Raw genomic sequence first — 18,382 nt, 5'->3', positions numbered from 1 at the left:
AAAACACGTCTGACTCACTGCAAACTCAACTTCGCCATTCTCTCTCGCTCTCTTCGTTTCCCCCCTCTCTCCGTCTCTCTCTCTCTCTCTCTCCCATTCGACTCTCCCCCTAGCATCCTGTCTGCCACCCTAACCTCTTCGCTCTTCTACCGTTTCGATCTGGCTCTCCCTTGGCCTCTCTTCCGCTATTCAACCCTCTCTCGCCTTTCACCCTTCTCTGCCTCTCATTCCTTCTTCTGATCCGAGCCCCACGTTCTCTCCTCCTATTCCCCATTCTCGCTTCCGATCCCTTCCTCTCCCTTTCGTCCTGATCCCTTTCTTCTGCGACTGGCCACATCCTGTTTTTGGTTGGGGTTGGCCGGACGGGTGGTAGAGTCTGAGGTGGGGACGGGGGAAGGAGCAACTTTAGCCGCAGCTCCCATCGTTCTCCTTCTTCTCCATCTTCCTCCTCTTCGCGTCCTATACACCTACCCACCTACCCACCTACCCACCTACCTACCTATCAACCACGCAGCGCACTTCTACTACTTCAGAGTTAGACGTGTAGAAACTTCCTACGCATCCACGAGCTAACTGCGCTCCTTGACACAGAACTACGGCTTATCTACGTCCTCCGTATACACGTACGTACTGACGTGTCCTACGGTCAGCTCCATGCGGCCCTTTCACAGGATTCCCTCTTTCACCTAATTTGTTTGTCCCAGCAGGGTTTATCAGCCCATCGATAATTCAGTACCAAGGAGCACTTCCTTCTGGATAACTCACTCGTACAGGGCACCACGTGCCACTCGTCCTCCTACGCGTCTCAGACTCGTTCAGACCTGTCGAAGAGTCGATCCCTACCATTCAAGGATCTCTCCTGGCAGAATCACTCGGTCGCGTCATCCACCTCGATCATACCCATCCTATCCGCCTTGTCCGAACTCGCTGCTAGAATTCTTAACTAATCATTTTCTTCGTTCTGTCGGATATCAAAAAATATATATACGCGAATAGTAAGAAAACTGGTAGCACATAGAGGGGTGGACTTTATGGGCTATGGTAGGTACCGGTTAGATCCAAAGTCATTAATCCCGACCAGGGATCGTCCGTAGGGTCCACTTTGAGACTGACTCATCGTCCGTTTCCTATCCAGCCTTCCCTTCCGGCCTCTCCTCTTCCATTCTCGCTTGTCCCCTGTTTCCCTTTATTTGCTTTTTTTTTCCTTCACTCTCTTCCCCTTTGTCATCGGGAACGATCTTTCCCCTTTTTCTTCGTTCATCTCTCTCTCACTCTCTCTCTCTCTCTCATTACTCCTCATTATCTCGACTTCCCTTCTCCCTATTCCCTACCTCCTTCCGCCCTCGTCCCCCTCCAATTTCTTTCTTCGTCTCCCTCCGTCCTTTCCCCTCTTACTCCCTATCCGTCCTTACTCTCGCGATCCCCTTATCTCGGAGTTTCTTATTGTCTGAAATGACCATCTGCTCTTTCGTCTCTTCGCTCGGGAGCACAAAGAGATTTATCCCCCGTTCGCACCCTCTCCGCCCTTTCTCCGCGGACCCTTTTTCCTCGGCGCGCTCCTTACGGCGCTGTCTCCGCGTGGACTTCCGAGGGTCTGGCGGTGGGAATGGCAGAGCGAAAGAGAGAAGAGACGAAGGTGGGAAGGAGGAGGGGAGTGGAAAACCTTCCAGAGAGAAATCCCTTCATCCTTTTATACCACACACGCGCGCGCACGTAGACATTCGCTCGTTCACTGGGCCCTTTCCCTCCCTGCCCTCTTGCACCCCTCCCCTACCCACCGTTTCTCCCTCGTTCTATTCCTGCCTCCCTTCTCCTCCTCCTCCTCCTCCTCCTCTCTTTCTTCCTGCTCCTCCTTCGTCCTTCCTCCCAAGTCCCCCTGGAAAACGGAGCCCGGCGCTCCTCGCACCCTTCGCACTCGTACGAATACCACGAAGAAAGGAGCTACCGAGGCTCCGAGGCTGGACGCTACTTCGCGGCTCGTTTTTCGAAATACAGAGAACGATAACTCGTGGCAAACGTACGAGTCGCGTGAAAGCGGCCTTTCCGACTGAAAGCTTCTGTGCGACCTTGAATCGGGTCACGCGTCAACCCCCCTTTACTATTCGCGTGGGGCAGAGTGTATCTTGGAGGATTTTCATGGTGACAGTGCTCGGGTATATTATATATAGATATATAACAGTGATACGACAGTGGGTTGCAGCAGCAGTGCTATAGCACAGTGCCCACCAACCCCCGGGTGGAGGTCAGCCGTCTACTCGGGCGTATCGTTGCATTTTACAAGACGATAAAGCCAAAGGCAAATCCACGTGGGACCTAAGGGTAGGCATCGTGGATAACGTTACCGACCTCTTTCGATAATATCCGACGTATTACGTAACAGCTGCGCCGGATGCATTAGGAATTCGTGCCTGTATGAACCTGCCTAGAAACAGAGGATCATGGGTAATTGAGGAACTTTCAGGATTAATATTAACGGTGGCAAAAGTTGGCTGTCCTGGTTAACCCTGGCTGTCTCGTATATCGTTGGCGCGTATCTGGTAACTTTACGGATACTCTTTTCTCTCTCTCTCTCTCTCTCTCTCTCTCTAACCATATCCTCTGTACGACGTCCTTCCTCTTTCGCTCGGTTTTATCGAAGCGTTCTAACGTGTCTCGCGCTATGTCAGAAACGAATATTTGCCAAGCAGCAGCGTAGTGTTTTTTTTTTTTTTTTTTTTTCTTTCCTTCGCCGCCTTCCTTCGTTTCCGCGCCTTTCATTGTTGCTCGTTGGACTTTCGAAAATAAGAATACGACGAAACGGCGACGACGGAAGGAAAGCGGCGAAGGAGGCGACTGAAAGTTTTGAGCTGCTCGTTATAGGTCGAAGCGCAGTGGGTGGGTGGTAGTCGGCGAGAAGGTCGAAAGGAGGAGGATAAGAAAAAGAGTGAGAGAGGGAGAGGGAGCGAGGGCACGGGGCACAGGAGAAACGAAGAAAGAAGGGCACGCGGAATGCGGTACTGTTATGTCTTACGGTACAGACAGGACGGAAATTAGGACTACGTTGTCGGGCGCGAGGAGGAGATCCCTTCCCGGATTCTCGCTTTCTCGGAAAGGCCTTTCCACCGATTGCCTTCCTTTCTTTTTCCTCTCTCTTCCCTTTCTCGGACACTCTCTCACGGTCCGTATAGAAGGTAGCTCTGATATATATGCATATATATACCAGCGTCGCGCACGTGCAATCCATATCGGCGTATATATATATATATATATATATATATACACACGCGATATGCCAATGTGCGTCGCGCGATCTCGACTTCCTCCGCTTCGCCTTTCTCCGAGCTGGTTTCGAAATTCGAATCGCGAGATGCGAGAGCGAACCGCAGCGATGGATCCCGATTAGGTGAGAAAATTCGAATGAGAGTCGAGCGACCCTTTTTCATATTTTCTTTTTTATCATTCTTCGACATCCCCCCTCGCCATTTCTAACTCTTGCTAAGTTAACGTTCACTGATACGGCTCGCTTCGAAAGCATCCCTCGTGCATACAGAGGAGATGGATAGTGAAGGGGGAGCGAGAACGACGGAAGATGCTGCAGAGGGAGTTGCCGAAGGAAAAATTTAGGTTTTATTTTTTTTTTTTTTCTTTTTTTCTAAAATCCCTAGTAAATTCCACCCTCGACGCTACCAGCCTCGTTTCTTATCTGGCTCTCCCTCTCTGTCTCCTCGGTCCTTCTCGTTCGCCAAGGCCGAACTCGGCAGGGTCGGTCGAAAGAGAGTCCGAGAAGAAGGTCGATAACGTTGGAAAAACGTAAAAAGCGCGAGGGGAAGGAAAGAGGGATGTAGGAGGAGGTGGCGGAAAGTGGGTGGGGGTGGAAGAAAAAACGTGCTAGTGTTGGTGTCTCTGCCGTGTGCTGTATACAGTGTGTGGAGACCGTGAAGAAAAGGGAGCCGGGAGAAAATAGCGTCTTCGTCGGGTCGAGGGACGGTTAGAGCCGAGTAAATGGAAGTTCGGAGAGAAGAGGAGCCTCTGGTAGAACGGATGAGAGGAGGGTGGCTCGGGGAGGGGGTGTAAGGAGGGAGAGAGGAAAGCAGGCTCCGAGGAATAAAGAGCACCCGAGAAAAAGGTAGAAAGCCCGAGAGAAGGAGGAGGAGGAGGAGGTGGAGGAGGTGGAGGGACTGCCTCAATGGTACGAGGAGGAGAGGCGTGGAAAGGAGAGAGGACGGAAGACGAGAAGAACCAAGTGAGAGAGAGAGAAGGACAGAGGCATATGGTAGGAGCTAGAGAGAGAGAGAGAGAGAGAGAGAGAGAGAGAGAGAGAGAGCCAGAAGATAGATAGACGGGGGAATTGAAAAAACGCAAAGAAAAATTGAGATGAATCGTAGAGGGAAAAGAAGTCTGGTGGATGGACATGGGGAGGGGGGGGGTGGCAGAGGGGTGACGCCAGAGAGGGGGGTTAAGCGAAGAAAAGATGGAAACGTATTTCGAAAGGGGAAAAAGATGAGAGAGAGAGAGAGAGAGAGATCGACGCCCGACGTCGACGTCTTCGTCGTGGTGGTAGTTAGGTAGTCCCTTTGGATGCCAGCAGTAAAAACGAGAATGAAAGGAAGAACGAGTGCACACGTGAAATTGCAATACTTTTTCCTTCCTTCCTTCTCGCGATCCTTACCTTCAATGCCTCCTTGCGAATGCCCTGAAGTCGTCGACGAACAGGTAACCATAAATCATGCTTGGTTGACTGTCGCCAATACGTTCGGGCCGCGTCCTTCGTGAGGGATAATGGGGATTCTTGGTATATCGAATATCGCAGGTTACTTTTGCTAGAAGCTAAAAATCACGGGACGACAATAGATCGGGCGTTTTGAACGTGGCGAAAGATCGATCGTGCCGCGAAAGCGTATCGATCGTTCCGATTGGACGCGGGCAGCGAGTAACGCAGATCGATAAGCCCTGAAGCGGCTCACCAGGCGTGTATATATATATATATATATATATATATATATATATATATATGTTACTGTATATACGTATATACTGGATCCTTACTTTTGCACGGGGTAACCTCGTACCCCAGCTTATAAAACACTAGGATGATATGCACACCTGCACTTCTGCTACGTTCAACGATATCCTTTTTTTTTCTATTTCTCAGGTGTAACCATCTCACTCGGTACTTTCGTGTCGATAGGCCTCGCGAGAAGGAATCGTAGCTCGATTGGTAAAGCGACGAGCTTGGTTATCCGAGTGCAGAAAGAGCATGTGCAATAAGATCGGAGCTAACGATCGTCCTCGTCGGTTATCCCTCGCGCGTCCGTTATCACGCACTATCAGCGTCATCAGTCGAGAGTATAGGTAACCCAATTTCAAGATACGAAGTAGCTCTGACGAAGAGTCGGCTGCACGCGGGGCTACGAAAGGATTGGTAAATGCGTTATAGGCGCTTATGAGAGACGGACGGGTAAAGGGAGACAGGATAGACAGACCAGGGGCAGACCAGGCAGGCAACCAAGCAAGCAAGAAAGGAAGGCACTGTCGGCGGGTAACCTGAAAGGTTGGCAGGCTGGCTGGGGCAAGAAAGCTGCTTCTATGAAGGCAGGTAAAAGTAGGTAAAGTAGGTAGAGAAGGAGAGTCAAGCGGATGGAGAGACACGAGGCAGAATCGGAGAAGAGAGAGAGAGAGAGAGAGAGAGAGAGAGAGAGAGAGAGAGAGAGAGAGTGGCCTGCCAGTGGATAAGAAGGATGGGAAGTAATATTCGTATTAGTAGCGACAGCGGCAGCAGCGGCGTCAGTAGCAACGGCAGTAGCAACAGGAATAGATGGAGATGGAGAAACAGGAAGAGACGGAGTATAACGTTGGCCATGTTGGTATCGCTACGAGGTGCATATACGCATGTGCATAGGCGCGTGCAAGGTAGTACGTAAGAGGTTGCGTGTGTCCGGGGTATATGGGCGGGCGATTGGACGGAGGTGCGAGGAGGAGAGGAAGGCTGTGTGAAAGAAGGAGGTGGAAGGAGAAGGAGGAGGAGGTGGAAGGAGGAGAGACGCAGAGAAAATGTCGGGCTTAGACTTCCCGTTATCGCCACGTCTAAGCAGCTGATAAAAGTCCGTGTGCCTATGGACAGATAACGCAAATAGCCTGTATAAAGAGTCACATAGATAGACTGATAAAGCACAGTTCACAGAACAGGTGAATGTCGGCCAGACCAACGCCCAAATCTCGCTGTGTGAAAATTCAAATATGCAATAACGCTCGTTGCAATTTATTCGGGCGCGCGTCTCTTGTTTTTCTTTTCTTTTCCTTTTTTTTTTCTTCACTTCGGCCACGAGTACAGTTACCAGCCAACGGCTTAGGGTGGACGCGTCCTTTTGTCGCTCGGACCGATCGATCGGCGTTTAACGTGACATCGTGAATACGGACTTTTGCTTAGAGGAAATGAGAGAGCGATTACACGTTGTACGGGGAAAAAAGTGTTTTTTTTTTTAATTATCTGTCTGATATATCTTTAGACAGGTCCGCGACGCAGTTCGTACTTGCGAGTCGGAGTGAAATCATGTAAATTATTTTTGGATCGGGCTATTTTTTTTAGGCTTGTACTTTGTTCTTGGGTTTTTCTTTATTTTTTGGATGTTTTATTTTTTTGATTTTTTTTTTTTAATCCCAATTCTCTTTCTCAATTCTTTCGCTTTTAGTCTACGTGGGTATTTAGCATCGGGCGACGCTCTCGGGGCTGTTTTTCACCCTTGTCCCGTTTACTTTCACGCTCGTTAAATTGTCTCCGGTTGAATCTACGAGTTTCTCAATCTTAATCGTTTCTCTGAGGATAGTTTAGAGAATTTTTGATCTTGTCATGGAGTCCGATCAATTCTGGGGTATTCACTACAGGTACTTGCCAGTTGGTTAGCTACCTTGGCTCTTCGCACTCTGCGATAGTCGATGACAGTTCGTTAGCGCATTGTTGAATAATATTATATTGATAATGGAAAAGGAAAATCTTATCAGGTTATTTAATTGTGTTATTGCAGCGGAGGCATGGCCGGGCAGCATTACTGCCTGCGCTGGAACAACTACCAGTCGAATATGACGTCCGTCTTTCATCAGCTCCTACAGACAGAGGCCTTCGTAGACGTGACCCTAGCCTGTAACGAAGCATCGTTAAAAGCGCACAAGGTAAAGATTATGATTTTGTAAAAATTTTTCAAAAAAAGAAAAAATATAAAAAAATGAACACTTCCATCTTTTTTTCCAAATTTGTCTACTTGTCAATCTTACTTCAGGTTATTATGCTTCTTCTCGTTTATCCAGGTCGTCTTGTCAGCATGCAGTTCCTATTTTCAAAAGTTATTGCTCTCCAATCCCTGCAAACATCCGACGATCATCATGCCGCAGGACGTGTGCTTCAATGATCTCAAGTTCATCATCGAATTTGTCTACAGAGGAGAGATCGACGTGTCCCAGGCAGAGCTTCAGGTAAGACGAAGTAATGATTCACCGAAATCATTACGACCTTTGTGACGAATTAACTCTTTCTTTTTTTACTCGAATTTTGAAAAATCTCGTATAGTCAGGCGAGCGATATTTCTTTCTCTTAGAAACGTAACAGTTTATTGATAACGAATCGGAAGCTGTTACCGACAGCGGAAGTCAATTAGCTGTCTGTCCGTACATCCGTTTCTCGTACCACTTTTAATATCCGTCAGCTCAGCGTCAACTCTCTTCTGGCGTTTCTGCACTTTTGTTACCGACGATACCCACGCCTCTGCCTTCTTTACCCTTACGCCTGAGATCCCGTCGGTAACCTACTCTCGGCAAGTAGGTTAGCCCGGATGCTGCGACAGTGGATAAGCCACGTGGACCAGCACCATTTATCCAGAAGACCATCCTGCACTTATCTATGGGGTTTTTCGAATTCCGCTAGTACGTCCTATATACCACCACATGATTCATTCCACGTTTCCTGTTCCCATTAAACGACCAATGGCCTTCTTCATCGCATATTGATCTTCTACTCGTAAATATTCATCTCCGACACGGAATCTTCCTTTTTTCATTTTTATATTGATTTTTTGAAGATTTTGTAATTTTTTTTTTTTTCCCCCTCAAGGACTCACGGCGTCTTGAAAACTGAGGATCATTTTTTTTGTATTGTCACTCGATGATTATCGTTCGACCGACTTGGACCGTCAGACTCCTTTCCTGGTGGTTACGAGCAGATCAATAAGAGACAGTCTTCGACCCCATCTCGTTAGGGGGTATTGTTTGGCAATCAGGCTACTCTGCACACTGTTGGTACGGCGGTTCTCGGTGGTCGTGAATTCAATCCGCGGGGTTGGCTTCATCGACCCTTGGGTTTGTAACGAGCCTATACGTTCGCTAGGAGGGTGACCAGTCGGAAGGGTTTGCCTGGAGTCATTAACTTTACCGAGCGTGTAATCCGAGTATAATTGCAGAACGAAATATCCCCGTAGGGATAAATACGAAAATTACGCAACACTTTGGATTTATTAATTGCGTCGCTCAAGTTCAGTTCGCTTATCATTTATCAGAGTTATATCGTAGCTTCGCTGCCGCTATCTGTTCTCTCGGTATACTTCTACACGAATCTCTCTCCGATTACGATGAAGAAAAAAAAAAAGATGCAAGGTACAAAACAAGCTTGTCTCTAGATACTACACCCGTCACTCGATTCTCGCGACGAAGAACACTCAAGGAATATCGTAAATTCAAAGTAACGATTATCGTGCACGAAAGAAAAAAGAAGAAACTCTGGACTAAAGACGGAATTCATTTTCGCGACCCGAGCAGGCAGCCTGGTTGTTTGCCAAACGGATTTTCCGTGGATTTTCCCCCTCTCTTTCGTCGCAGCCCACTGTTTGAGCTGCTGATTGAATATTTGCACCCACTTCCTATCTCTCCTCGGCCTATCGTACCGTATCCTCTCTCTCTCTCGGACTCTCCTTCCCTCCGCTCCCCTCGTCCCTCTCGTTTTGCGCGTACGCGAAAACACGCGCTCCTATTTAGGATGCCTCGAAGATTTGTTGCTTGGCCAATATATCCCTTCGGCTTCTTTCTTCTCGGTTCGTTTTCCTTTTCTTCGTTTCCGAAATCACTCTCGACGCTTTGCCTTCTCTTTATCTTCCTCCCTCTCCCTCTCATTCTTCTTCTCCATCGCCTCGTTCCTCGGAATACTTTGGCACGCGCTCCAAGATTGCAGCTATTCTCCATGCGCAAAATATATCCTCGCGATATTTTCGCGTGTCCCCTTTCACGCAGCATCCCAAAGGACCATAAATTTTTTGTTGGTAAAAAAGAAAAATTTCGATCTCCAAAATATTAATTCTCGATAACGTCCTTGACACGGAGTCCCCCTATCGGTACAGTTCGCTAAAAGGATGCTGCGTACCCTCAAGATTCATCTCGTACTTATCCCGTAGGTGCTCTCGGGCAATAACACGGGAATAGAAGAAGCAACGTCGTGACGCAGTTGAAGTTCGCCGATAAGGAAAGGTTAGGTCGTTCCCGCGGTAAAAGGCACAGAGACCCAGGAGACCGAGTTGAACATGGGTTTTGCTTTACACCTTGTTTCGCCGCGGGTGCGCGATCGTCTCCGGGTGAAAGAGACTGTGGCGGGTTGTCTTTCTCGCGAAATAAGGTCGAGAAGTAAAAGTCGAGCGTCTCTCTAAGGACGGAAGGATGAGAGAAAGCAAGGAACGGCACGCCGACCTCCTTTCGAGAGTTATCCCCGGATGGCGTTGCGAGCGGCGATAGGGGAGGGGCCGGTGGAAACGGGTGGGGACGGGCGGGGTGATCTACCGGGAGCCAGGCCCAAGCGAATTGGGGAATGGGCCCAAAGGAGGAAATATCGCCCGAGAACGAAGCAAGGAGGAGAGACGGAAGGAAAGGAAGAGAGACGAGAGAGAGAGAGAGAGAAACGCCTTCTCGAGTGACCCCGTTTGGATTTGACTGATCCTACACCTAGGAAGGCTCGAATCGAGACGCATCGGAGAAACTCAAACCCCGTCGTCCAGCTGGAAACTGGAACGAGTTAACTGTTCTTGGGAGAATCGGTTTCTGCGTCGCGCGCAGGAATGTCTGTGCTTGTATCAAGAATTTCCATTGCCGAGTGCCGTGTGGGTCTGGTTGAATTTTCTTGATATTTTTCCCTCTCTTTGTTCTCCCCCGGGGGGGGGGGGTCCTACAACAATAACGAAGATAACCCTTCTCCCGTCGACAGATCAAATCGCCGATTTACCCAGCGGACCCACCACCGGCTGCTGCTGCGGTCAGCCCGGTGTTGCCAAATTGCAGCCTCGGACAAAAGTAATCGAGTGACGGCTGTCGGGTCCGATCGGCGCGTGGAAGTTGAATCGACCTGTAGAAAGTGGCACCGGCGAGTAGCAGACACAGTCGTGTGTAACGGATGCATAGTTATAGCTGAGACCCGAGCGAAGGAATGTATTTTGTCCGGTGACTGTACACAGAACGTGGTTTCTGCAGTCGAGCGGCCCCTCGATCATGTATGCGTAGACGGTAGACGCGACAACCAGTGCGTGTGCGTGCCGACTGGAGCCGCAGATTCTCTTTGTCCGCGCGCAAGCTCTGCTGCCTCGACTCTCCGCTCCTCTGTCTCACTCTCTCTCTCTCTCTCTCTCGCACCCGTGCGCTCGGCCTCTGTCTCCTTCTCTGTCGGTGTCTCGTAGCACTCGTAGCCGTCTACCCGCGTAGCAGCAGCAGCGGCGGCCCAGCCGCCTAGCCAGAATCGGTCTACGTGTCTCGCACTCGTTAGTCGCTCAGCCGTTCACATCGGTCTCTCCCTTTTGGACTTCCATAGTCGGCCGGCCGGCTGACTGGCTGCCTCTCTGACTCTCTTTCTCTTTCTCCCGCGCGGATCGGTTCGGGCGCGCCCGACGGCAACGTCACCCCTCTCCCTCCCTCCCCGCCCGTCGGCGTTCCCGCCACGCTTGCCTCTTACCAAATACACAGAGCGGCTGGCTACCACCTCCACGCATCCCCCTCGGGTTCCCGCTACTGCTCCGCCGTCTCACCACTCTGCACGTGCACTTGCACGTAGGCTCTGGACATACGTACGTGTCCACGCTGCCGAGAGACTCCTCTCTCGTTAATCTCTTGCTCGCACTGTACCCCCGAGCCGGTACCCCCACTCTGCCCGCCGCGCCGACCGTCTACTCGGCTCTCCTGCGCTAGTAGGCACCCGGTCTTCGTGCGTGTGTCGCACGTCCGTGTTTTCGCCGTCTCTTTCTTTCTATCGTCATAGACCTTGCTGCGGGGTGGGAGTAAGAGAGATGGAGAGAGAGAGGGAGACTTCGGTACGCGGGTTCGCGCCACGAGGACATTTTCGTATGTCACTCGGGAGGGATCGATTGTCTCTCGGTCAAAAATTGAGTAACAATACGGGGAACCGAGTGGAATCGTATTCCCTGTGTATATTTGCTTAACGCGGCTTCACGAGGAACTGCGCCTCGTATATATAGATTCGCGTGGAATTTCGTACTCTCGATCGCGAATCGAGGATTAATCGGCAAAAGGTGACTTCCCTCGAGAGGCTTAGCAAGTGGCTGGAAGAGAAGTATAAGGGAATGAAAGGGACTTGAGAGATGGTGAGCGTTATAGGTATGAGGGAGGAGAGACAGAGAGAGAGAGAGAGAGAGAGAGAGACCCCTTTTCGAGGTTGTCTTCTATGTCGAGCCTGAGTTTCCATAGATCGATCCTCTCTGTCGGGCGCATACCTTTCGGTTTCGAGGTTCCTCACCTCTGTCCCCTCCCGCTCCTCCCCCTCTCACCCTTCCTAGCTCCTCAGCCCTGAACCCTCAGCCCTCAATACTGACTCTCGTCTCCCTCCGAATCGTTCCTCCTCTTTTAGGGAGTCTCTCTCTCTCTCTCTCTCTCTCTCTCTCTCTCTCTCGATCCCAATGTCACTCCATAGGCTGAATATCCAGCCATCTGCCTCAGTACCTCATCGTCCTAACTCTCAGCCTCTCCAGGCTCTCTCTCTCTCTCTCTCTGACCGGCGAGCGGGTCTCTCTCGCCAGCTCCCTCACGCCCGTATTCGTATTCTGTTCTGTTTCGCGTCGAGCATCCCTCGAGTCTCTTCCTCGTCGCAGCGCCTGATTCTGGGCGTCCTTGTCGGTCGCGCCGGCGAATTTCATCGCGTCCTCCTTCGCCGGCGTCTCTCCTCGCTCCGCCACCACCACCACCACCACCACCACCACCACCAGCATCACTGCAAGCAGCAGTGGCGGCGCTACCTCCTCCTCCAGCGGCTCCTCCGCTGCCTCTCCTGGTCCTCCTGGCGTGCTCTGCCTCCTCCGCTCTCCTCCACCACCTTGTCCTCGTACTCTGCTGCCGGCGCTCCGCGCCACTCGGCGTCCTCCGATGCGCGCCCTCCACGAACGCCGCCGAATGCCATTTCACTTTCGTTGGGCTTCGCCGCGGAGGAGAGCGGGCCCTGCCACGAATTATCATCCTCCCGTTCCTCGTGATCTTCTTCTTCTTCTTCTTCCTCCTCCTCCTCCTCCTCCTCCTCCTCCTCTTCTTCTTCTTTTTCCTCTTCTTCGTACAACGCCACTCAGCCTCCGTGTTGATATCCCGGTGCTCGCGCGTCGTGACGACCCACGTTCGGAATACGTACTTCCTCTTCGGCCAGGACCATCAGGTGAGTGATAATCCTTAAGGTCCCCTAAGATTCACCCGTTGCGAATCCTCGCTCGCGTCCCTTTGTCCAATTCATACGATTCGCGCGTGGCTCTCTTTGTAGTCGACAAACCGACTTCCCGACGATGCTCACAGTTCGTTCACCTCGTGTCGAAAACTCGGGCTAACTTACCGCGTATCCAGGACGGTTTTTTTTTTTTTCTTTTTTTTTTTTTACAAGGCGTTCACCGTGGCTCGTCTTGCGCGCGGGTTAAATTGCGTACTCGTGTACTCGCTACGCACCCGGTTATCGGAGGCTGCGACGTCCTGTGCTCTTCCGGTGGGAATCTCGCTCGGTGACTTCCGCTCCCTCTTGGAATTCAAGGCTGCCTTACCTCCCCGCTGCGATCAGGGTTGAATCAGTGCCGAAGAAATACGGTGAGTGGGAGCGAGAAGGGACGTGGACGCGAAAGAGAACGCACGGAAAGGATTTCCCTCGCCGGAAGTTCCCCTCGTTGCACCTTGATTCCTCGTGGGATCCACCCATGTGTCTCTTTTTCGGGACTTCCGAAGCCGGCTAGGCTGCGTACGCGCTACCTGCGGTCTTTCCGTCGGAATTTGGGTCTTGCTCGGCCAGTTCAGGTTGTCCCATCCAGTAGGTTTTGCATTGCTTTAGGCTCTTTCCTCTTTGTGCGAATATTCGAATCTTCCGCGGGCGGGACGATCGGTGGGTCGGCCGGGTGATGGAGAAAACGTGGTCTTGTAAGAGCCCTTAGCTACGTCTGCATGGAGCAAGTTGGTCACGCGTTATCAGGCTCCCCTAACTCGCATTCGTAAACATCCGACCAGCACGTCGATAGCCTCGCCAAATCTCGTCTACTTGGAACTAAAGACGCGAGCGTCGTTCGGACGGGATCTATGGGGAACAGCCGTCAAATTTATCGCGTAAATTTTTCACGTCCTTCGGCCACTGAATCGTCAAACTGCAGATGGACAACTCGCGCCTTTTTATTCGTGCCCCTTAATAAACGTCACCGGCTGTATCTCGTGTTGGCTTAGAAAGACATTTTCTAGTAAAAAATGTCACGTGGCATTCCTTGAGATCATTAGAGTTTTCGACTGGGCACGACCATTCGAATATCCTGAAGCGATTGACGTGTATCGGGTCTTTAAACAGAAGGTGGCACTGATAATACGAGCAACAATTTTTATGAAAATAACGTACCGGGAGCGTCTTTCCAAAAATTTCATACAAAATTCCAGACCCTTCCCCATCTTCGTTGAATGTCTATGGCAAAAAAAAAAACAAAACGAAATTCAGGAATGCTCAGGTCTCGAGAAATAAATGTTCTCAGTGTCCCATGCAAATAGGGAAAATATCCTGAGGAACGTTCCTTTTACGTATTCGAAGCTCACCCTTGACCCCATCAACGAACTTTTTATATACGCACTTTTGCATTCGAGAACTTCTCCAGTTCTGTTTGTATTGCTGTGAGATTTCGAAGGACGGTCGGGGAAGATGAGTGTACTGCATGAGAGAGAGAGAGAGAGAGAGAGAGAGAGAGAGAGAGAAAGGGGATGAGAAGGTAGAAAGAAAGAAGCACGTGGCGGCCGGGGTCGCGCTCCCATTCAGCAGAAAGGAGGTTATAGTAGAGAGAAGTAAGGTTATGTTATGTTCGCGTCGCCCGTTACATTATCAATTCCGTTATGTCGCTGTATTCGTAATAGTGGAGAGTCGACCCTCGCACGCTCTACTATCATTCTGAATTCCTCTTCGTACTCCATTTACTTCTATTTCTCCTTACCTCCCTTCCAACCCCCTTCTGCACTCCACTTCGTCTTCCCCGTCCTTGGCTGCTCAGTCGGCACTTGCTACCTACGTATATCTGTTATGTATATATATATATATATATATATATATCACATAGAAATTGCCTTGAAGATTCTTTCTTCCGTCTTTTCTCGAGGATCCCCAGCCTTCCCGACGTCAACCCCCCTCCCCCCTTCTCACCCCTAACCCACAAAGCCCAGTTGAGTCTACTCCGCTTCCTTCCTGAATTCTACGGATTTACACCTGTTGGACTTACTGGGGTATCGGGCTCCTTGGCACTTTGTAGAATCCCGGCAGTTGCTTTGTAATATTTTGATCGTTTGGCTCGTACCGCGCGTGGATTTTATTCGAAGGTTCTTAGGAGAAACGATGGACGAAGGAGTTCGTTGGTACAGGCGCAAGATGGCGAAGCGATCGGAAGTGGGATTTACGCGTGAATTTTGTTTTGTTTTCTTTTCTATTTTCGTTCTTGCCAATTAGTCAAAGATAATTGGTTGGGCGATGCCCTTGAATCCCCTCGGTATTGATTGGGTGAGGTTGAATTCTACTAGTGGACTTTTCCCAGTGTGCTCGCGACCACAGAGGAGAAAGCCCTTGCACCCTTTGCGCGGGGAATTATTATGAACTTTCTTTTCATTCCTGCAATATCTTATTTATCGTACAGGGAGGTTGTACGAGTTTCTATGCAGATTATTTTTCTCTTATTCCCAGACGACTAACTCGGTTTCATCTGTGTCAAGGGGTTGGGTGCCTTTTGCACCCGGGAGAATTGTTTACGATGTTTACAATACTTGCTTCGTACTCTTCTTGGTACTAATCCCCAGGAAGGGCCAAAGCGTTGAGTTTTATGGATCGGTAGAGGGTGACGCCACTGGCGACGTCGCCGGTGAAGTTGCCCGTGGCAGCGGGGTGGGCTGTGGAGTCGAAAAGGGGTTGAAAAATTAATTTGAAGCCGCGACGGGAAATCGTAGATCCCACCGGCAGGGTGAGTAGCCGGCCCTGGCGTCGGCGAGTGACATGGAAAAAAAAAAGAAAAATAATAATAACGGTACCCGAGTGAAATAGGTGGATCGGTAAATATGAATATATATAAAGACGGCATAGGGTGGGAACCAATATAAATTGCAGGTACGTACAATACGCACGGCCGTCGTTACTTTTCGGGGTTGCTGTACAACCGTACGATGGACCCCGTCACCCTCCTGAACCTTCGAGTCGGGATGCTGGTTTCCGAAGCGCCGAATTGTTTCCGCGTTTTGTGCGCCGATGTACGTGCGTAGACCGTACAAGTCAGTGCCGTCGAGGAGTCAGGGGTTTGGGGTGGTCGATACGGCCCTGGGGCCGCGACAGCCGCGTCGGAGGCCATCCCACCCCTACCGTTCGTCCTGCGGGCGTTTTTGCCATCTCCAACAGCACCCACCCACCCTCTGCCCACCTCAGCCTATCTACCTACGTACTTTGCCTGGCTGCCTACCTTCCTTCCTTGCTTCCGCCCCGACCACCCCCCGACTCCCGCGGGTTGCCAAACCACCCTTCAACCCCGTTTCGGTATGGAGCCAGCCACGCCGAGTACACCGTCAGCCAACCCCTTGCCCCCGACGTCGCCTAATCGCGCCACCCCGTGCTTGATTAAAGAACAGAGCCGCTCGGCTGCTGCAAGAGGAGGGTTTGGTCCTATCGGCTGCTGGATCACGTTCTCTTTCCCTTCGTACACTTCAATTCCTCTTGTCCTTAACGTTCCTTCTCACGCTCCCTCCACCTTCATTCGCTACCGGTACAAGAACGGAAACGGAAGTGCCTTTGTCAAGGATACACAGTCATGCCTGACTGATACCAGATGAAACACCCCTTCCGTCCCTTTGACCCCGTCTCCTCGTTACCGTCATCAATTCCTTCGCGCCACTATTCGACAGCCAGGAGCCAGAGCCTCCTGCAAGACCATGAGCTTGCTTCGAAGGACGCGTTGACGTCGGAGCGTCTGGACTTCAGACGGTAATGTCTCTTCCGGTGCTCTCCGACGTCCGAAGCCCGTAGCTCTTGAGGAGCTCGTACGGGTGTAGAAAGAGAGTGGTCCAGTGGCGGAGGCATATGGAGGATGCAGGAAGTATAGGTAGCTAGTGTGTAGAGTCGGCGCATAATATAGGAACTCAAAGCGGACAGACGTTACAGACGGGTAGGCGTAAAAGACATCCGACAGACACGGCTAACCCGTACCTAGTCCGATGTCTCATTTATGAAGTTGTCCCTCTGTGCAGTCCCTGCTCAAGACAGCCGACCAGCTGAAGATCAAGGGGCTCTGCGAAGTGCCAGAGAGCAAGGACGGTCCACCATCGGTCAGTCTGAGCTCACCAGGTATAGAGCCAGGCACACCGCGGCTCAACTACACCAAACTGAAGAGGCACCATCCCAGGTACAAGAGACCCAGGTTCGAGCCCCGAACCGACTCCAGGCACTACGAGCAGTATAAAGAGGAAGAGGCCACCGAGGCCTTCGGTCGTGACGATAAGGAGGTACGTTTCTTTAACATGGACCCAAGACCAATGTTTACGTCCCGTGCACGTAGAGGGAAGTTATTTGCTCTCACGACTGTCCTATTTGCTTTCGCAGAATCACAGAGGCTGGCAGACCGAGGATGAGGAGTGCGCGGAGGCCGCAGTAGTCCTGGAGTCCTGCCAACGTGACAACAACAACGGTAACAGTACAAATAACAATAACGGTAAGCCAATCGGACGGTACTGCGGGCCCCACACCTGAATTCATCTCTTCATGTTCATGCTTACCCTTTAGTTACATATATATACCATTTTTTTTTTATATTTTTTTTCTTGGATCTCCACTTTCATTTTCATTCCTCGATCACTTTTCCTTACTCGTTCGTTGTCGGAGCAGCATCTTTCTTCGTCTCTCGTTTCCTGTCCTACGGATCTCCGGTCGCTCGTACTATTCTCTTCCGATCTTTCCGTTTCTTCTAGTCTCGTTCGTTCTTATTCGTTTTCGGCCGGACAGACTGTGTCATTAACTTCCGTAAGACGTAACGTAAAGTTAAAGAGGCTAGCCGAGGTCTCCGATGTATATATATATATATATATATATATTCATATACATATATATATATATATACATATACATATATATATATATATACATTCATTTTTTTCTTTTTCATTTATTAAGGAAACTAGTCGCGTTTAATCCCATTACGAAAATTCCCAATGACCTAACAGTCCGAGGATGTCGACGATGAGTGACGACGATAACGATCATGAGACGCTAGAGTAGGAACGATCGACCCTGTAAAACGGGAGGATCAGGAGGACTATCGGGGTCGACCAGGTGTGGGGCGACTAAGAATAACGGGGCGCGGGACAGATCTTTTCACTTTGAATAAAGGTGACATGTTTTGTCACACAGGGTTAGGTCACTACGGTCATCATCCGGACCCGGGAGAGGTCGATCTGCCCCCTGAGACTCAGCCCACACCCCCCAGCGCTACTTTAGTTGGCACCACGATCACCCACCTGAGAGATCCCGATCATCACTCGACAGGTACGGATCGCCAGACCGAGTCGCGCTTACCTACCGGCTGGTTGGCAGGCAGGCAAGGTGAAGGCTCCCTGGACTCGTACCGTCGCTCTCGCCTCTGTTCTTCATCTTCCTCCTCTTCTCCCGGTTCTTCGTCTCTAACCCGTTTTCCTGGCTCTCATCCCGGATCCTCGATTTAACGTCGTGCCAATTCTCTCAGTGATCTTCCATCGGACCTCAATCCTAATTCAATCATAGCCGATTCACCGAATCTCATTACCCTTCTAACCCTGTATCCTATTATCGAGCCTTGACTATTATGGCCATGATCCTCCGAGCACTGTTCAGCATCTTCTTCCGGTCGTACATTCTCCTCGTTACGCGATCTACGAACCATCCCGT

General features: G+C 50.5%; 1 protein-coding gene across 10 annotated transcripts in view; it reads left to right on the top strand.

Moving 5' to 3' along the window:
* The window catches only part of LOC107263935 (protein bric-a-brac 1), a 24,721-nt gene that overhangs the window by 3,797 nt on the left and 2,542 nt on the right, over positions 1 to 18,382 (top strand). For 5 of the 10 annotated variants that reach the window (XM_025081421.1, XM_025081418.1, XM_025081415.1 and 2 more), the window contains exons 2-6: positions 7,002 to 7,146; positions 7,282 to 7,446; positions 16,714 to 16,968; positions 17,066 to 17,174; positions 17,849 to 18,004. In XM_025081421.1, coding sequence (XP_024937189.1) covers positions 7,009 to 7,146; positions 7,282 to 7,446; positions 16,714 to 16,968; positions 17,066 to 17,174; positions 17,849 to 18,004 — 823 coding nt within the window. In that variant the 5' untranslated portion in view covers positions 7,002 to 7,008. Of the gene's footprint in view, positions 1 to 2,179; positions 2,320 to 5,550; positions 5,572 to 5,779; positions 5,857 to 6,146; positions 6,166 to 6,622; positions 6,862 to 7,001; positions 7,147 to 7,281; positions 7,447 to 16,713; positions 16,969 to 17,065; positions 17,175 to 17,848; positions 18,005 to 18,382 lie in introns of those variants that run through there. The other 5 variants (XM_025081417.1, XM_025081419.1, XM_025081413.1 and 2 more) reach the window with 5 other exon arrangements.

Source organism: Cephus cinctus, unplaced genomic scaffold (genome assembly GCF_000341935.2).
Source record: "Cephus cinctus unplaced genomic scaffold, Ccin1 Ccin1_scaffold0168, whole genome shotgun sequence".
NCBI lineage: Eukaryota > Metazoa > Arthropoda > Insecta > Hymenoptera > Cephidae > Cephus > Cephus cinctus.
Note: the sequence above shows the minus strand (reverse complement) of the source record. Positions and strands in the feature narration are given on the sequence as shown.